General features: G+C 38.0%; 1 protein-coding gene across 5 annotated transcripts in view; it reads right to left on the bottom strand.

The window, feature by feature from the left end:
* Nucleotides 1-19,793, bottom strand: part of tbc1d1 (TBC1 (tre-2/USP6, BUB2, cdc16) domain family, member 1) — a 46,058-nt gene extending 26,265 nt beyond the window's left edge. For 3 of the 5 annotated variants that reach the window (XM_067497103.1, XM_067497102.1, XM_067497101.1), the window contains exons 1-7: nt 19,643-19,793; nt 18,154-18,790; nt 2,929-3,519; nt 1,720-1,809; nt 1,527-1,631; nt 820-952; nt 410-501 (exon numbers count right to left, since the gene is read on the bottom strand). In XM_067497103.1, coding sequence (XP_067353204.1) covers nt 410-501; nt 820-952; nt 1,527-1,631; nt 1,720-1,809; nt 2,929-3,519; nt 18,154-18,750 — 1,608 coding nt within the window. In that variant the 5' untranslated portion in view covers nt 18,751-18,790; nt 19,643-19,793. Of the gene's footprint in view, nt 1-409; nt 502-819; nt 953-1,526; nt 1,632-1,719; nt 1,810-2,928; nt 3,520-15,052; nt 15,291-18,153; nt 18,791-19,642 lie in introns of those variants that run through there. The other 2 variants (XM_067497104.1, XM_067497105.1) reach the window with 2 other exon arrangements.
* Between the last annotated feature and the right edge of the window lie 56 nt (nt 19,794-19,849).

Here is a 19,849-nt window from a genome sequence, read left to right on the forward strand (position 1 = left end):
AGATTGGGGAGGGTTGCGTCAGGAAGGGCATCCGGCGTAAAAACTGTGCCAAATCAACATGCGCACAATAATCCACTGTGGCGACCCTGAACTCACGGGATAAGCCAAAAGGACCAAAAAAAAAAAAAAAATACAACTACTAAGATTTTGCTGATAAAAGCCACAAAACTTAAGAAGGCTAAAGAAGTAAAAAGACCGAAAAGAGGAAAACTGAAAAGTGGGACAGAAATTTTTAAATGGTGTCTTTGTAAACACACATGAAAATCATTTAGGTCCACAGCAACTCAGTCATAATGAACTTAGCTGAAATTGAACAAACAGATTTGTTTTGTATTTGCAGTAACCTAGAAGGGAACTGAAGGAATTCCCACCTTTCTCCTCAAGTGCTAAGACAGTACTGACACATTACCATAGTTTTTTCAAAGACTGAAGCTTGCTCCTGATTGTCCAGAGTGGCCAAGTGTCGCTGAAGCTCCAGTTTGGTTTTAGATGGGTGCAGACCTGAAAATTGTGCATATATCATTTTAAAATACACTTTAGACAACTTTAGTCTTATTACAGATTTGTATTATATGTAGTAAGTTAATTTTAATGTGAGGCTGGTGACCTGATTTGATGTAATAAATGCACTACAACATAAAATCCCTTATTATACTGCTGTACTTTACAGAAACTGTATATTTTAACCAGTATTCAGTATTACCGAACGTCTGTACCCCCAATGAACTGTAATCGTTAACCAATTGTACTTAAAATGAAATAAAAATTTTTGGATTATTTAGGCATTTCTTGTTAAAAAGCCCAAGTACAGTTTCTTACCTTCTATCTTCTCACACAGTCTGTGGAGCTGCTGCATGGGGCAGCTGTCACACTGCTGGCTCTGGCTCTTTGCATTTTGCTGAAGGGCTGCCACAGAGAATGCCTGCTTCAAAGTCAACATGATCTCATCCACCTTTAAAAGAAATTTAACATCCATCTTGTTAGTCAATCATCAATCTATCGTCATACCACATTCTATAATCTGTGAGCCCATGAATGTGGTTGCTTCAACGCGTATTTATTAACATTTGCTTCTTTTCAAATGTGTATTCCACTATCCTGCCCTACAAAATCAACACGCAGTAACTTAAAAAGGAATTAATGATAGTCTAAAGGTTCAGTTACTCATTTTTTTCAAGAATTATTCTATCCAAGATTAGCTAATCATAGCGCAACACCAGCTGACTGACTGTACAGTAATGTAATGATAACGGATAAATATCAAAATGACAACCCAATTAGCTTGTGACAGCACAGGCACATTATGATTCAGTAGAACACAGATCCAATGAATTACAGCAGAATGTATTCATCACAGAAAGAGCCTGTGTAGGAAAAGCTAATTTAAAGCAATAAGGAAATAGTAACATGAAATGCAAATTCTAAACGTCACATAAACTGTTATGAAAAACATAAAAATACTAAACGTTAAGGAATCACCACAAATATGGCTACTTAGATTTGTTATTAGTTATTTTCACTCTCACCAGGGATTCGTCTGTACACTGGAAGACATAGCAAACAAAGTGGCAGTTCGCGCCTTCAACAGTCTCTCTGCAGATAAAACCAAAGTGATCCACATGCCGAATACCCTGGAAAGAGATGATGCCTTTAAAAATCACACATATATAAACATAAACACACAGTATAGGCAGTATGTAGAAATTCTGAGTTTCTTACCTGTGAGCAGAAGGAGATTTCTCTGAAACTCTTCTCTATGACAACTTTCTTAGTGTCTGGACTAACCAAAAAGATCTGAGATCTGCCCACCTAATACACAAAGGGGGGAAAAAAGGAAATACAGTAATGAGTCTAGTGTGAGTAGCAGCCCGAGCTTTGGTTCTGCATCTGAGTCTACACAGGAGGCATTCAGGTCCAGTGCAAAATGTAGGTCACTGCTTGACACGCATCCACTGATAAGGCACAACATTAAGTACACCTGAGCAATGCATTGCAATCGAATACATTGGCTCAGTTTTTAGGATGAAATCGGAAAGCTCATAATTCTACTATGTGTTTATTACTGAGGTCAAAGTAGGTAATGTGGTTTTTTGCCACCATATTTAAAATTACTGAAGGGGCTAAAACATGTGTGCTGAAATTTCAGCAACCTTTTGAAACCACCCTTTTTCTTATGAAAAGAAGGCTTGTATCAATTTATTTGGTCTTAAGATAGAATGATTGTTTTAGTCTTAGCTGAAGCAGTCATATGAGGAAGTTTCATTTCTTCTTTTTAAAAAAGTTTAGAACAGTTCAGCATTCAGGGGACATCCCACTCTACACCATCAATACGTAATGAATCAGTACAAACTCTAATGAAGAGACACAGTTGTTCACAATGAGCAATCAATCTATTTCTGTTAAATCATGAGTCTTTACCTCTTAGCAGGTTCCCCTTCTAGTTTTGTATCAACTTTGAATCCCAGAATTAGTCTCTTTCTAGATAAAGAGGGTAATTTAATGTGTCCCTTCCAAAAAGAGGAAAAAAACAAAAAAACAAGCAGCAATTATGTCACCAGGATGTGGTAACTGCTATCCATGGCAGCAACAGGATGTATCATCAATGTAATATGTCTGTTGTATCTGCTCAGGGGGACAGCAACAGGCACCGGTGGTTCCTGCGCCAGTGGTCACCATTTCCTGACTTGAGGACAACAGGAAAACTCCAGGTGGCTGGAGTTACTAAAGTCAAGTAAAGGTCAATTAGGTAATCATGACTGAGCTTATTATTAGCAGAACTCAGCATTTTCTCTTGCTGAATCATTAAAGGATTTATGTTTTTGGTTCTCACCCTCGCTGTCCTTTGCAAATGGGTGCATCCAAAACCTTGTCATTTAGAGGAACCAAATTGAGTTTTACTGCACAATTAGGAATATTTCTGAAAATTACCATAAACAGCATGGTCCTGTTCTCCTGCAGGCTGGTGGGCTGCACTTGAGCAGAGCTGGCAGGTGCATCAGTAATGGTGGAGTGAGAAAGCTCTGGAGAGAGTCCATTCTCATCCAGGTCCTGTAGACAGGGAAAGCTGGGGTCTCGCTTGAACAGGAACGGATGCTTCATAGTGGTGGGGCTCCCTGCAGGACTATTACCAACAGCACCACCTGCTAGCCCATTGGACTGGAAGCTTAATGCCTTCCTCAGCCCCCCCACCAACCCACCACTATTTCCTACTTTATCTGTTGTCCCTGAGCCATTTAACTGGCTAAACTTCTCGATGCACTCATCAATGAGGGCGGGCGGGGCTTTCTTGTGAGCAACACTGACGCGACCGCAAAACAGCACCTCAAACTTTTTGGCAAAGGCTGTCGGAGACACAGCTGCACTGGGCGCCAAAGGGTTTGTTGTCGTGGAGAGAGAAGAATAACATGTTTCAGAGGAATCACTGCCTCCAATTGAAGTTTTGTTGGAAATAGAAGAGACATCATTGTTGCGTGAGGAGCTCTTGCCAGCCTGCCTCAACGCAGTGATGATCTCAGGGACCTGAAAAGATAATGGACAAAAGATTAAGATTTATACAACCAAACCTATTAATACTAATGGAGATCAGTGAAATTTGACGTTGACGAAGATGTTTGTGCTAGAGCTTTAGTGTAAATATAATCATATCTAGGGATGTCCGATGCCAATACCAGCATCAGGTATCGGGCCCGATCCTGCTTTTGTGTACAGTGGACAAAAAAAAACAAAAAATAAAAAACACTTCTACTCATACTTGTAAAACTGATCTGATATTGCGCCCAATACCACATTAGACTCTGCAACCAGGCAGAGTCTAATGTGGGAAAAATGTCTTTGGTTTTAATGATGACGACAAAAGGTAAAGCCTAATGGAAGCTCTGCTGTGGTAAAGTCTTAAGATCTTCTCACCCCAAATCTGTTGTTGGATTACCTTTCTTTAAATTTTTTTTACCTTTTTTATTTTTTCTTTAGCCAAAGTTACTCATTTATTAAAGTCGACGCCATATTTCATTTGACAGAGGAAGTCGCAAGAATTTTCTATTCTTGTGGGATGTGCTTGATTACAATGGATTTATTTGACTGTCCAGCAAGTCATATTAGAAGCAAAACAGTTTAGTACTTGTATCGGTACTTAGTTTTGGCCAGAACTCATGAATGCAGCCCCTTGAGAAAGTATTCCTAGAGCTTAACTATTTTCACATTTTGTTATGTTAGTCTTATTATAAAATTGATTAAATTCATTATTTTCTTCAAAGTTCTAAAAACAATACACCATAATGACAATGTGAAAGAAGTTTTATTGAAATGTTTACAAATTTATAAAAACAAAACAAAAACTGGACTGAAATTGTTCATAAAGATTCTTGTATGTTAGATTTGCATGGAGTTGAGAAGTGATAGTCTTTTTCTAGAATCTTAGCGAGAAAAGGAAAATTGGCGATAGGACGCAGATTATTGAGGTCATTGGGATCTGCATCAGACTTGTTGAGAATGGGAGAAACAGCAGCTGTTTTGAGAGGAGAGGGAACAATACCAGTGATAAGCGAGGAGTGAATTATTTGTGTCATGAGAGGGGCAAGGGAGGAAACAGTTGCTTTAACAAGAACAGTTGGAAGGGGGTTTAAATGGCACCTTCTTGGAAACATTGGTCTTGGTTTTTTATTACCAACGCCAGACTTGAAATCCCAAAAAACAACAATGAAACCTTAAGTAAATGGCAAAATTATACTAGATCTGGGATCAGATCTGTTTCCATTCAAACAAACATAGGTAATGTTTCAAAACTTATCAATGCCACCACTGGCATTGTTCAAACAGCAAGGTGAAATCAGAATTATCCCTCTAGATGAGCCTGGTCTAGGTCAGGCTAGTTCTCAGGCATAGTTACAATGGATCAACTAACCACTCTGTACCACAATCTTTATTACACATAGTTCCTCCATGATAGTTCCCCTTTACTGGGGAAATTTAAGCATGAGTTAGTTAAACAACTCTAAAACAGAAGCCCCATAGAACTACACCATTTGATGTTCTCACATCTCTTCCCTGACAAATGCAACCAGAATGTTGAAAGTTTGGTTTTCTTTGTTAACAAAAATGTAGCTTTCCTTAATTTTAACCCATCACATTATGTTTTTAGGTAATATTCTTAGGTTTTGTCACTTGCAAACGGTGGTGTTTTGGATTGTCTTTGACCATGGTTTTTTTTTGTTTGTTTTTTTAAATTGTGTGGTGAAGTCAGACATAATATTCAAAAGCATGGACAAAACCATTCTTGACCCAAGCTGATCAAGCACACACCTGAGAGTGGTACATATGAAAATTGGTTGCTTTTGAATTGCCTTTATCCAGCCAATAGTCTTTATTGAACACAGCCATCATCACACACATTATTGTATTTGCTTATATTTGTGACTGGTGGAGATCAGATCACATTTCATTACCTATTTATGTGTAAAACCAAGAAAGAGTGCCATTATTTTTCTTGCGTTTGTATGTTAGAGCTATTCACTCTCTGTGGGGCATGGATAATAAGTTATCAGAGCTGTATTGCTGAACACAGCTGCTTACTGGGGATCGTCAAGCACTAATAATTAAAGATGAAAAATTTTAAAAACTGCCGACGAGAAGCTCTAAGCTGTTAAGTACAAGTGGGGTAACTTTCACATTACAGGTGGTCATTTGACCATTAAAAATGGGACCTTAGCCAAAGTATACTTACCATAATTGGTCTCTATAAACTAAACTGTGGTGAATTTATGCAGCTCATTACTCTCATACTGCATGTGTGTGGTGTGGTAAATAATTGAACTGTGAGATAAAGTATCACTCTGCTATATAGTCAGAATTCTTAGGTGATTAAGCAAAATCATAATCAAAGGACTTTCTGGTTATCCAAATAGTTTTCAGTGGGGTTATTCGTTATGTCATACAGATGTGCAGCTCATCCTTCTCTGTTGCATTTGCAGCTTCAAATGGCCTGCTAATAAGTGAATACCATTGTTAAATAAGGACAGACTAGAACAAATGAACCGTAACTAGGGCTCTTACTCACACAGCAATCCTGATGTGTAATCACTCTTTCCACTACTAACACAAAAGATTTCCATGACCATTAAAGCAGTCTAGTCCTTGGTTGAGCCACTTTTAAACAGAGAGTAGCAACCGACAGAAGTATAAGAATGTTATAAACAATCAAAAGGGGGCTGGTAGCAGTTAGTGAAATATGTTCTGCGCAAAAGGTCCAAAGTTAACAGTAAACCAACCGTAACGTTACACTTCTATGTAAGGGGCAATGGTCAGCTTGAAATTAGCTTAGAGTATACTGAAAACGTTACTTTAAACATCAAAAAGTAATTTAGCAAACAAAACGCAATAAACAAATTGTCCTTTATCCATGTATACAAGTACAGCTGAGTGCCATTATAGACTATTCTTCCAGTAATAATCGTTCCAAGTATACCAGATTGCTTTGTTGTCTGCCATGTAGGGCTTTCTTCAAATCTATTTACAGGTTTTCAATTATATTTAAGTCTGGAGACTGGGAAGACCTTCATAAAACATTCCCTTAATCTTTTTGAACTATTCCTGAGTCCACATATTTAGTGCTTTAGATCACTGTCCTGTAGAAGTTCTTCATTTTTAGCTTTTTGAATTATGGTGGGAGGCTTTTCTTTAAAACCTGAAAATATTAGGCCGCTTTTTTTCTTCATTCCACTACATGCAGATGCAAATGAAAACCAATATTGCATTCTTAACAGAAATGATTGAAAACACATCTGTTAATGCAATCTAAAAACACTACTTAGGTTTGCTTAGGTACCAGCATGCCTCTTTGGCCAAAGTGGATGAGAGCATAACTTCAAATGAAGTTGGATCAAAACGCCAAGTTAAATTAATGTAGTTTAATGTCAAAATGTACTGTCTGTATTCAGGAGAAAATTATTGTTGGCTTGAGAGAGGGGTTACAGTAGTCAGCTGGAATCTTGACAACATGTGCATAATGTTAGCTGGTATTTCTAATTTTTTAGTCAGTAATAGAGAGAAGGAAATGGAAAGATAAATTGGAGAAGAGTTAAGAACAGAACTGTTGAATGAATAGATTTAGGCAATTTTTTTCAACAGTGTGTATGTGTGTGTGTGCGTGCCAGCATAAAGGACTGGTTGATGATTTTCTGTGCAAGGCTGAGTATTCTTATAGTTTATGGCTTGTTTGCTCTGAATAACACAGAATACAAACTTTAGGGAAAAAAACAAAACATTTTTTTCCTACATCATCATGTACTATTTGAGTACTATCGGTATACTGGATAAAAAAAAAACAAAACAAACAAACTTAAATTTGATAATCATACCAAGTTTGCTTAAGGGCTCCTTTGGATACTGTGTCTCATGGTCTTGTTTTTATTTATTAATTCTACATATATTACAATAGCAGCAGCAGCACCAAAAACTACCACAACAGCATACAGCTCACACAGTGACCCTTGCCTGCCAGCTTACAGTCTACAAGGCTTTTTCTATTGCGGGCCCTATTTTCTAAACCATACTGGCAGTGTACCAGACCAGTGAACAAAAAGGAGGAAGTGGATAAGTTAAGCAGAAGTAGTGGTTGAGTCACACACCAGTGATGTCATTTATATGAGATGCCTGAGTACCTAGTAAGCCTGTAGACACTGTTACATTCTGGTCCTGCTGTGTCTTGCCTCGGTATGAGGTCTGCCTACTCCTGTTATTTTATAAAAACACTTGGTACTTTGTTCTTTGTCTTAACTAACCATTTGAAACATATAAATAGAGAGAACCTGATTAAACAAATGAGCCAAAACTTAGATTTAATACATTTGAATTAATAATACAAATCAGGGGTTTCATTTGGTGACAATCAGGTGTGAGTGTTGGAGGCCCTGCCATATTTAAAGAGGTATGGTTCCCAGCAACTGCCTGTCAGCCAGATGGACAACATTGAATAAGATTGTTATTCTCCCAAGCAGCGGAAAACCAACACAGATCACACCAAGAGCAAGGTGTGTAAAATTAAACATGCAGTAGCCAGATGGTACTGTGGGGTTTAATTTTTTAGGTGAAGCTGCTCTGTAAAGAGAAATGAGAAAAGAGGTCAAATTCAACATAGTTCATCTCCATGGCTAAAAAACAGTTACCAGAAAATATTGAAGGGTTAAAACCCGCAAATCAGTATGAAATAGTGACTCAACTGCACTTTAGTCTTTTTTAGGAAAAATTAGACTGAGACAACAACAATAACAACAACATTAGCAAAGAGGAACCTCTACCTGGTAACACACTTGCACTAGAAAAATAATAAGAGTTAGGAAGAGGGACAACACTTTTCATGATCTAAAGTATACTGCTACCTATCTCACATGCATGGAACTGGTATTACAGTTCAGTGAAATAGTTTACAGCCCCTTATTTTAAAATGGTAAAAAGAGTAAAACAAGCATTTTTTTCCATTAACATAATATTAAATGCATATTCAGCAAGTATAAATGTTTCTTCGTCATTACAAGTAAAAAAAATAATCAAGGAGTGTTGTAGTAAAATAATAGAAATTATAGTGGTGGAAAGAGTTTCACACCCCGCTCTTTCCAACCACATGTCGAAGTGTCCCTGGACAAAACACTGAACCCCCATTTCCCCATTGCCAGCCACGCAGTGCCGGTTCCAAACCTGGTAGAAATTGAGGAGTGTTGCATCAGGAAGGGCATCTGGCATAAAAACTGTGCCAAATCAACATGCGGACAAGCTGTCCCCCACTTATCCCTGAACATACAGGATAAGCAGAAAGGACAAAAAAATAATAATGGTGAAATGAAACAAGTAAAAAAGGAAAAGAGAATGCTTGCACAAGACAATTTAAGCTCATTTTGCTCAGTGCCAATAAGAATTAAAATCAGAAATATTTGATCTTAGGGTGGTTCAGCAGTTCACTGACACAAACAGCCAATGAATACATTCAGCATGTGAAGGCACAGTGCAGACATGCTGCACATGTACTAACTTTATATGCGTGTGAAATCTTATCAACCTATGTGTGCTATTTTAATTATTTTATTCCACACCTTTTTGTTTTGCTTTTGTATATTAACAATAATTATAGGAATGCAACTCAGAGTTTTGCAGCATGGAAATTTTACTTTATACTGCTTCTGAGTGAATCTTTTACACATAGTTTACTTTGTGTTGCTTTAATAAACCCAATAAATTTTGAAGACAAAGGCCTCACAACACAGTACCAGAAGAAGTATTCACATTTCATACATTAAGTACAAAAGTTAACAACTACTCCATTGCGAGTAAAAGTCCAACATTTAAATTCTACTTAAAAGCTAAAATGTCCGGTTTAGACTAGCGATAGCACAAGACTTAAATCAGTTCACTTTCATCCCTCAGGTCCTCCCTTGCCCCGCTCTGCTACAGTGTGACACTGCTACAGGTAGTTGTCATTATGAAAATGACAAATATTGCAAAAAAATGCTCATTTTTATGACATGTTAGAAGGCAGATTACTTCTCAAAAACATAATGAAGCAAAAATCTCTGTATTGCATGCAGTGCCATTCAAGTGAGTTTGGATCACACTAGGTTTCAACAGCTACTCTCCATGCTGAGATAGGAGCATCTTCCTGCTATTTAAAAAAAGAAAGAAAGTAATACAGCCGTACACTACACCTTTAAGTAAAAGTACAGATGTATTATTAGCAAAATTTACTTAACATGTAACGGCACCTGGTCCCTATAATTGGTAGGCCTAACAGTAATTAACAAACTCTGAGAAGATTTTAAGGAACTAGTTTTAATTAGTTTTTTATACCTTTCATTTAAAATTATTTGACACATTCTAATTAGCATCTTCTCCTATTATCTCTCAATCTATCTTAAGTATCTTCATTAAATATCAAATATCTTCACTATTGCTATTCCGGACCCTTTAGAAACCATCGTTCTCACTCTTACCTTGTGTTGATGATCCTTCTGGCAGGTCTGCTTTCTGTCCACCGCCTACAAATCTATCTGTATTTTGTTGACCCCCCTCCCCCAATAATATAACCCTTCTTCTTCCTCCTGCTTTCACTGCTTAAAACTCTGAAACTCCGAACTCTCTACTAACAGATACATTTATTTCTCTGTAGCTTCATTTCGCTGTCTTATGTGTCCTTCTGTCATTAAAGACAGAACAGTCTGTGGATGAGTATTTGTTTTCTTTATTTATCTACTAGTCTAGGCTTTTCTTATTTAAGCCTACCCTTTCACTTTCTATGCTTCTTTGTTTAATAACAGCTCCTAAACAACTCAGCATGATGTTATGAGTCTCCTTTGCATGATCATTCAGTCACTTCGTATCCAAATGCTTTTTAGTTAAGGCCCTTGTTTGCATAGGTTCATTTTAACTTCGCTACCAATCAGGAGGAGGATAGATCTTATTGGTTCACACACGTTGTAGGTAAGAATGACAATCTCCACTTCCTTGGTCCCTGTGTCCAGGTGATGGAACACACACACACACACACTCCTAAACGAACCACTGTATTATAGTATGTTACATATTAAATTTAATTAGAATCGCAGTACCATATTCCTTTATTTATATTATTCTTTTGGGTGGATTTCTTTTTTGTATATTTCATTTAATCACATTTAGACGGTAAAGTAGATGAAGTAATTCCTGTGTTAGAAATAAAGCATCGATTATGAAGTACTTATTTCATGAGCAAATGTAACTACTGAAAGGTAAACTGAAAAGAATACAGCTGGGGCAATTATATATTTGATTTATTGGAGTTGAGGCTGCTGTAATATGAGAATTTGCTCAGAATCTGCTTGAGAGCTGGACAGGTGGTTGACTAAACAAAATTTGAGGGCGTGATGGGGCTCTTCGATTTATTTATATATATATATATATATATATATATATATATATATAATGTTTTTTTTTTTGACATTTCACACATAAATCAATTACGAAGACAATCCTTTGTAGTTCTAAGCGACATACCACTTTTCTATCCATGTCTGTCATGCAGGGAAGAAAAAGGCAATGAACTAAAATCTAGAAGTGATGACTGTGGTCACTGCTATACTTCTGTGCATTACTCAGCAAAAGACATGTTATTTTGGCCATCAATACTATGTTACCTGCATTTCTTATTCTAATATTTCACCTTCCTAAGATTCCATTCTACAAATGGTAGATTGCATTTACAAGGCTAAAACACCTGATTTGGACTTGTGAACTAAAAGAAGTTAAAGAGAGAGAGGATTTGCTCCACAAAGGGCTATGGACACACAGCACATTTTATGTTGTTCAGTGAATGTTTGCATGAGGGTGATCTCAGACTGGAAGGCAGTTAGACAGGCTGAGACCCACAGACTTGGCCTCTCACAGAGACACTGAACAAGCATGATGTCTTTCACTAAACCAGATTTAAATAGAGCTACTGTAGTACTGGCCTAGCAAAGAAGGAAGTTACACAAGTACCACAAATAAACGAGAAGCTGCCATTCAGTGCAATAAACAAAACAAACTTTTCAGTGTTTGTCAAAAGGTCTGCATGAGGACATCACATAAAGAGTGTTGTGAGTATCCAGGAAAACTTCTGTTATTCAAGAATGTGAACTATAAAATGTAGCTACAATCTTCTTTTCTACTTTCTCTATTCTTTGACAACATCTCTCTTTCTAGACCATCTAAACAACCTGGTCTCCTGATGTTGAGGGACTCCAGTAGAGCTTTGTCTCCAACATTTTCTAAAAAGCTTCAGGCTAACAAGGGGTTTTCAATAGTTTTTCCTGAAACAGATGAGAAAGTCCCAGACAAAAATTAACATTATGTTTAAAATGGATTTAGTATGGAGATTTAACTGTGCTAAATGATTTGTATTAATGAGAAAATCAAGAAGGATGATTTCTTAAATACACCATTTGAAACATTTACATTTAGTCATTTAGCAGACGCTTTTATCCAAAGCGACTTACAAGTGAGGTTCAAGGCAGCAAAACAAAACAAACATGTTATAAGTAACACTAAAAATAAAAGAATGCAGAGTAATTTTACTAAAATTCCACTGAAACGATGCACCCTGGAAAAAAACAACAATGACGTGCAAAGAAAAAGTCCTAATTCTGCACTTTTCATGGTCCTGTGTCTGGGTCTTGTGGTTTGTGGAATGTAGCCAGAGCTTAAAGAAGTTCAAAGTTCAAAAGCCATGCAACAGATGAGAAACATCAGGACAAAAAAAGAGAAGTTTGAATAATTCCAAAGGTTAGGGATAGTTTTACAGCAGGAAGTGTCTCTGGATGATTGAAATCACAACTGTCCAACATGTTTACATCACTCCATCTGGATTAAGGAGCCACTTGACAACATAAAGACAAGTGTGGCAGAGATGATAAACACATTCAAATGTGAAAACAAAAGCACAATGTAGGGGATTGTTGTCTAAGTGCAGTTTTGAGTGATATATATATATATATATATATATATATATATATATATATAAAAGGCTTGTAAGACCCCAGTGTCCTCATCGCAGAAGACTGCAACAGTCTGTATGGTTGAAGTATTAGCTGCATCTCTAAAACTGAAAGGCAGACATGTGAGAGACAGACTTCCAAACAAAAAATAAGACAACTGAAAGGGACAGATTGTCAGTTATATAGTCATGGGAAAGGACCTCCAGCTTACTGGCTTGTTTTTACAGTGTGAGGACTGTGTCACATGAAAAGAAGAGGGCAGTCACATTAAAGGGGAGGGAAAACCACGAGAGACAGCGATATTACAAGAAGTGGGTATTGCTGGAAAGAAAAAAAAGGGGTGAAAAATCCAAGCACTGAAGTTTTTCTTAGACATTAGGGATTGAGAACTAATACTTCAGTATCAAGTTGATACCAAAATGAAATGTGAAAATGCTTGTTTTTAATGGTGCACTAAAAGTATAAATGCTGTGTGTCAGCATTTCTTACATATTTCTTTTTTTTTTTTTAACTTTGAAAGAACAATTCCATCAGCTATCAATAGACTAGAGGACTACTTCCCCATCACTCTCATGCTCCTGTCCTTGTTTGCTGGTTAAAGTGTCAAACACATCTAAGATTATGTTAATTCCATCATTTAAATTTAAAACATGCTGTTGTCCTTGTGGGTGCTTTCTGCATGTTGGTGGGCAAACAAGCTTCAATACATCACTGTCTGTAGCCAAAGACTGTATGTATGTGGTAAGAGGTATTTCTCTGTGACACCTCTGAACACCCCTTTCTGTAGCACAAGAATCTTTAATTGAAAGCAAGTAAACAATACTCATCAACATCCCCACCTCTAACTAGTTTTTATTAATAATGTACTTTATATACATTTACAAAAAAAATGGCTTCCACCAATAAATCACAAACAATCCAAAACAATCAAAATTCTACTGTCCAGGTGATGAAGCCAAGTCTGGACAAGTAGCATTTATAATAGGTGAAGAGAGAGCCTGAGACAGATTATGAATAATACAGAGTCTAAAACATCTTGCCTCCTGTTCAAGGAGTTAAATCCTGGCATAAGCACAATGGCTCACGAGGTGATATCGTCATGACTCACTCACACACTCACCCACCCACATCCACCTACAGTACATTTGGCTTGTGTTAAAAGGCGCTAAGTAGACAGATTTTCCAGTACTCAGCTTTATAAAACGGATCTGACGGTCAGTAATCCACTGTTTAACAAAACCAGCAGCTCTGAAACCATCCAGTCAAGGAAAAAGCCTGTTTTATTATTAGAACAATTAAGCTTTGTTTCCATAGCCAGGCTGAGTGACAGAGTGAGCAAAGAGGAAAAAGGGGAGACCCTACTCAGCGTGATGTTCTGGCTGCAACTGAGTGTGTGCCAATTCCCCATCTTTCTGTATTTTAGATCACTGTATATTTATTGTTTTTACATTCTGAAGACATTGGACTGAAAATTACTTATATATATTATAATATTATAATTGACTATTATAATTGACTTTTTAAAATTAATTTTCTATTTATAAAATGTCAAGAAGTAATCGGCCTCATTATCAATAACAAAAAATATTGTTAGCTGTTGCAAGTGGACTGAAACCTTATCTTCAAACATAATGGGAAGTTTCACGAACAATTTCATGTTAATACAGTCTGGTTAGCTGCCTACACAACATGTGGATTCAAAACCTTTAGGAATCAAAATTATATTGTTTTTTAAATTAACACTGCATCACTGAAAAGATTTGTTCAGCACAAATGTTACAACTTCAAGGTCAGCAAGTGTCCAATCTCTATAAAAGTACCTGCTTTAGTAAAATTGGCCTTCAGATTTAAAAAAATTAAGGAGCCGAACATCACATTTCGTAATTCCAAAGAATGGATTTCAAGTCTCTTGTCAACATTAACTTTACAGATATAAGTATATGTGATCAGATACAATTCTTAAACGTTGGATCTGATAATGATAGTGCCTTTTGTCTTTTGACATTTTTTGTTTTAACTGCATTAATTATAGCTTCTCTATTTACCTGCCCAGAGAGTGACAACACATATTTTCCTCAAGTGTAAATTGTATTTTGCAAATGATTCCCAACAAATAAAACTTAAACCTTAATATATTTCCAATCAACTCGGCACCATTTTCAGCCAATATGTTTTGAACACTTATTGTAACGTTATGGTAACTTAATTCACATCACGTCCAGTTCATAGAGAGCACAGCAGTAACGTTACTCCAAACTCTTACACACACACACACACACACACACACACACACACACACACACAAATTGTCAAACAAGTCTGTACGTCAAGCAATTAGTCAAATAATAAGAATACACATATCATAATGTATTCTGGAAACCGTGAAAACGTTACTAGACATGTAACGACTAAAAAGTTACCACTAGCTAACTTGTCGGTGTCGACTAACGACAGGTTGTGCGGCTAACGTTTGTGCTCGGTTAACGTTTGCTAACTGTCCACTTAGCCCGACACGAAAACTGCACAGCACCACTCAGACACGACTTTCAAACTCAACTTACATCTTTCTGTTCCTGCTTGATGTTGAACAAGTTGAATCGCTGAAGTCGTGCTTTCATCCCATCCGCCATAAACTTTACAAAACCAAAATCCGGATGGTAACTTCCCTGCGACTTGTGTCTGACGGTGTGTGAAACTTGTGTATCATCTCATTGGGACGTTGGTTTTGCTCCCTGAAACCAACGATCCTGCGGTTCTGCGACAACAAGCCCAACATGTAACCACAACATGTCCACATCATACATTTCAAAGTAAGACCAACCCCTACATTTCATAAGGATATCCTGTACAATTTACGCAATCTGGAGTTTTGTTTTGAAGGTCACCAGAATAACTTCCCTCTTTGTTCCGGCTAACATGACGGTGCTAAATTCGCCAATCCGCTGAGAGACAGGGTGGACAGAGTTCCTGTCCCGGGGCAGTCAAACTTTAGGCGGCAGACTTAGGGTGGATTTTATGTGACCCTTACATGGTCTTCGCTGGTATGACGGAATATAACCAGTATTTCCTGTGTGGAAGCAGAACAGACCCAGTCAGCAAGGAACCAATGTCCCAGGGGTGCACTGCAGCAGACGGAGCGATAGGAATGTTAGGGTTCTATGTTGAGGTCTGAAAAACTCTATTTTACAAATATACGATATCTTACAAATCGATTTATTTAAAAAGCATATCCAGCAACGGAAATGATATGCCTTGTTTTCATGTCTTAAAAAAACTATTAAATAAACCAGTTGCTACTGTAGGATAATCTAATTCAATGGCACTTTTTTTCAAACTGAGGATAGTGAAGTACAAGTTAAAACGGATGTTGATTATCATACAATTATCAAAGAAAAGTGTTTACATAAAACAACATAGCCTACAATGAAAAAGTGAGCACTTAGTCTGTGATAAATATTTACCAACTTCGCTAATATAGATGAACCAGTGGCAGATTGCTATTTGAATTAGAAGAAATAGATGTCCTTTAAATTTACTTTTTACACACAGACTGTACTAGTATTAGTTAAGTTTGATAATAAAACACAAAAAAGCAGATGAAAAAAAAAAAATAAAAATCACAGCGACAAATATCCTCACCGAAACACCGACCTTTGTAACACTTCAGTGGTGACACCCAGTGGTTGCTGATTAGCACTCCAGGAGCAGCAGGGGAAACCCCACAGACCTTCTGAAGGGCTCTCTAATCCCTGACACAAATAAAGTTCCCCTTTTCTCTCCAGGGCTTAAAATATACAGTTTCCCATAATTACTTTTGCATCACAAACAAATAATGTTTGTTACAAATTAAATGTCCAACATATCAATTTACAAATACAATTATTGTACGTTTGTTTTTATTATTCTAAATGTAGCAAAACCAACTAAAACACAGAATGCTACACACACACATTTCAAGAGCCCATCCAATGCATGTTATGAATGTGTTATACATCTCTGTTCTCTTTTAATATGAGCCTATAAATGTTAAATTGAATGTTTGTGTGAAATGAGATCTAACCCTCTCTGTAGATACACATTGTGATTTTGTTTCCTTTAAACAACAAAAATAATTCATATCTTTAGTAATTGGAGGTTTAATCTAATAAACTACAGCAAAATCTGTGTTAACAATAGATAAAGTATTCAAAGTACCACAGCATTGCTGTAGAATTGCTTTTATAATCAGCATGTGTGAATGTGTGAAAGCCTCCACGTGTGTCTGAGCCCAGTGTGGCAGAGCTAGAGCAACAGGTGGTCTGCCCTGACATCACCATCACATTTCTGCATGGAGAGAACGTCAACAGCAAGCACTTATACACACTGAAACACACACACTCCACAAGCAAAGACCTCACAACCGGCACTTGCCCCCGGAAGTGGTCTCCATGGTAACCTAATTCTACATCCTGCTTGGCATGTAAAAGCAAGCTCTTTTACTTTCTTGCTTACTTACTTTTTGCAAGTAAACAATAGTTACACATCCATCACAGTATGCGAACAGCCTGTGTGCATAGTTCATCAACATGTATACTACACACCTCCTGTGGTATATACGCACCAGTCAGCCATAACCATCTGACCTGCCTAAATTTTTCTCCAACACAGCCCTGGCCTGTCAAGTCATGGACTCTACTAGACCTCTGAGGTATGCTGTGGTATTTGGCACCAATCTGTCAGTAGCAGATCCTTGAAGTTCTGTAAGTTGCAAGGTCTCCAAGGATTGGACTAATTTTTCTAGCACATCCCTTAGCAGCTTGATTGGTTTAAGATATGGACAGCTGGACAGAACTTTGCCCAAAGCATCACACTGCCTCCGCAGGGTTGCCATCTTGCCATAGCACATCTTCCCATGAGCACCCTGACGGGTCTGTGGCTATGCAGCCTTATATGGAACAAACTGTGTTATACTGTGTGTTCTGACATTTTTCTACGAACTATCTATTTCAGCAGTTTGAGTTACAGTAGCTACTCTACTGGATTGAACTATGTGGGCCAGTCTTTGCTCGCTGTTCATTAAAATTCTTACTATCCTCCATTGTCTCCTCCATTGTCTCCACCTGTCACCCCTTTAAATCTTTGGTCTATGCTGCACATAATATGCAAGGAGGATAGTATTAAATATCTCTAGGCTGACACAGAGAGCAGCTGTGACTTTACAGTGTACACAGCATGCCATGTGGAGGGAGTCAAGAGGACTGCAGTACAGGGTGTGTCAGCAGAGAGTGTTAATTTGTGTACTGTAAGTGGATTTTATGTTTGCTGATTTTTACTCATGTTGTTAAATGGAATAAACCCCATTAGAGAGATGAGCTGCAATAGTGCCAAAGGTTGTTCCGGTTTCTCTCAAAACAAATAATGATGTGGTCCAAGTCGTCTTTATGTCATTAAAGATTATACCAAACCCTACACTTTAAGCGCATTGCGATTTTATATTTCACCCACAGTGTTGCCATTAGAGCCAAATCCTGAAAAGTGTATGTGAAGTACAGTAATGAGTTGCCAACTTTGCAGCTTAGTTGACTTGTGCATTTTTGTTATCATGACTAATTGGCATGATCCATGGTAAAACACTAGTCTTTTTGTCATGTCAACCAACATAAGGACACATGCGCACACGCACCTTGGTGCTGTCCTGGCACTGGAAGACGTAACAGACACAGCTTGGATCGTCTCTGACCAGGCAGCCAAAGCTGCTGGGCCCCTGGCTGTTGTGAATTAGCTTAGTCACTTGATGAGGACGGCATTCAAATAGTACTGTGTGTGTCAACGGATCCCAGACAAGTCCCTGGCCCACAATGGACACACAGCACACCCATGATGCAGATACGCAAAGACAAACTGTCTGATTTAAGTGAGAAAGGTTTAATTGTCCACCTCCATGGGTTTCATTTTGTATCCCAGCACCTGACTCCTTCCCTGAAGGGCGAGGCCTGCTGATCTCTGCCACCACCCAGGGCAGCATAGCCATGGTGGTGAGGTGGTGAACTGGCAGAGAACCGATCAATGTCAATTTGTATCGTACCTCCTCCTCTTCATCTTCCACATTTTCTACCCAGAGAGGATGAGAAAATTTCTGTGAACACGGTGTAGAGGTGAGATGTGAAAGTGATGGACATGATCGATGATTTGAAGTTAGATTAGGACTGGGCCTCACAGAGTTCTCTGGCCTACGGAGTTCATCTCTTCGTGGTTTCACTTCAAAATAGAGTCCTTCCATGACTTGTATGGCCAGAAGCAGCTGTCTGCCTGTGTTCTATCTGAAGAACAAAGGGAAGACAGACATCTTTAAAGTCAGGTTTTGCTACCTGTGGCTGTTTATATGATTTCAAAGAAGATCAAGCAAATATACTTAACATTTATTTTGTAAATTAGAATAAATGTTGATGTTGGGTGTGTACTGCACTGTCATCTGTGTACAACCAATCTCATTTTTCCCCAATCAGCTGAGTCGTGTAGTGGGGCAGACAGAGGGTCATTTGGAGGGTAATACCACCTGGTGTTTACCCAGCCACAAACACGTGGCTTAACAAATGACCTAGACTTTTACAATCTCAAGGACACACACGCAGTGCCATTTAAACTATGGGGATCATATTTGGCCACTAGTGTGTGTCAATACGGAAAATAAATTTTCCACATTATCCAAAAACATAGACCACGTCATGACAGAAAGGAGTGAAGCGTCCAAACCGTGTCAGTGGAAAGATAAAAGTAATAATTTCTACACGTTAAGATATGAAGATGATATCCATGTAAATCGAATTATACTATAGAACCAAAACGGATGCTTACATACCTCTACTTGAAACTTGCTATATAAATATATCAGCTTAAATCAGCTGGGGCACATCAGAATCAAATATAGGTCGGCTCGGTGCAGGAGAGTAAGATACGGAAGTAACGGAAGGTGATTTCTATCACAGAAACGCAACTTCACAGCCTCATTATCTTTAACGATTATAATGTTTACGCACGGAACAAGTTTTTACGCACGGAACTGCGCAGACCGCAAAGCGGTTGCGACTGGTGTATTGCGTTCTTAAAGTGCACAGTATTTCATTTATTTACTTTAAGATCATTTTAACGTCTCCTCGGCAGACCCTCCTTACCTGTTCGATCTTAGAACTGTCCCGTGTGAGAAACGACGATGGTGTAACTAAGAGATGTTAAAGAGTATTTTGGAGCAACTCACGCACAAGATAGAGCTCCACACAGTCCTAGATCTCTCTCTAGTTTGAGATAAATATAGAAAACAGGACCGACCCCTCCTCGCTTCTATAATGAGACGAAGAATGACAAGTGCATGCTGCGTGCAC

This window comes from Channa argus, chromosome 3, assembly GCF_033026475.1.
Source record: "Channa argus isolate prfri chromosome 3, Channa argus male v1.0, whole genome shotgun sequence".
NCBI lineage: Eukaryota > Metazoa > Chordata > Actinopteri > Anabantiformes > Channidae > Channa > Channa argus.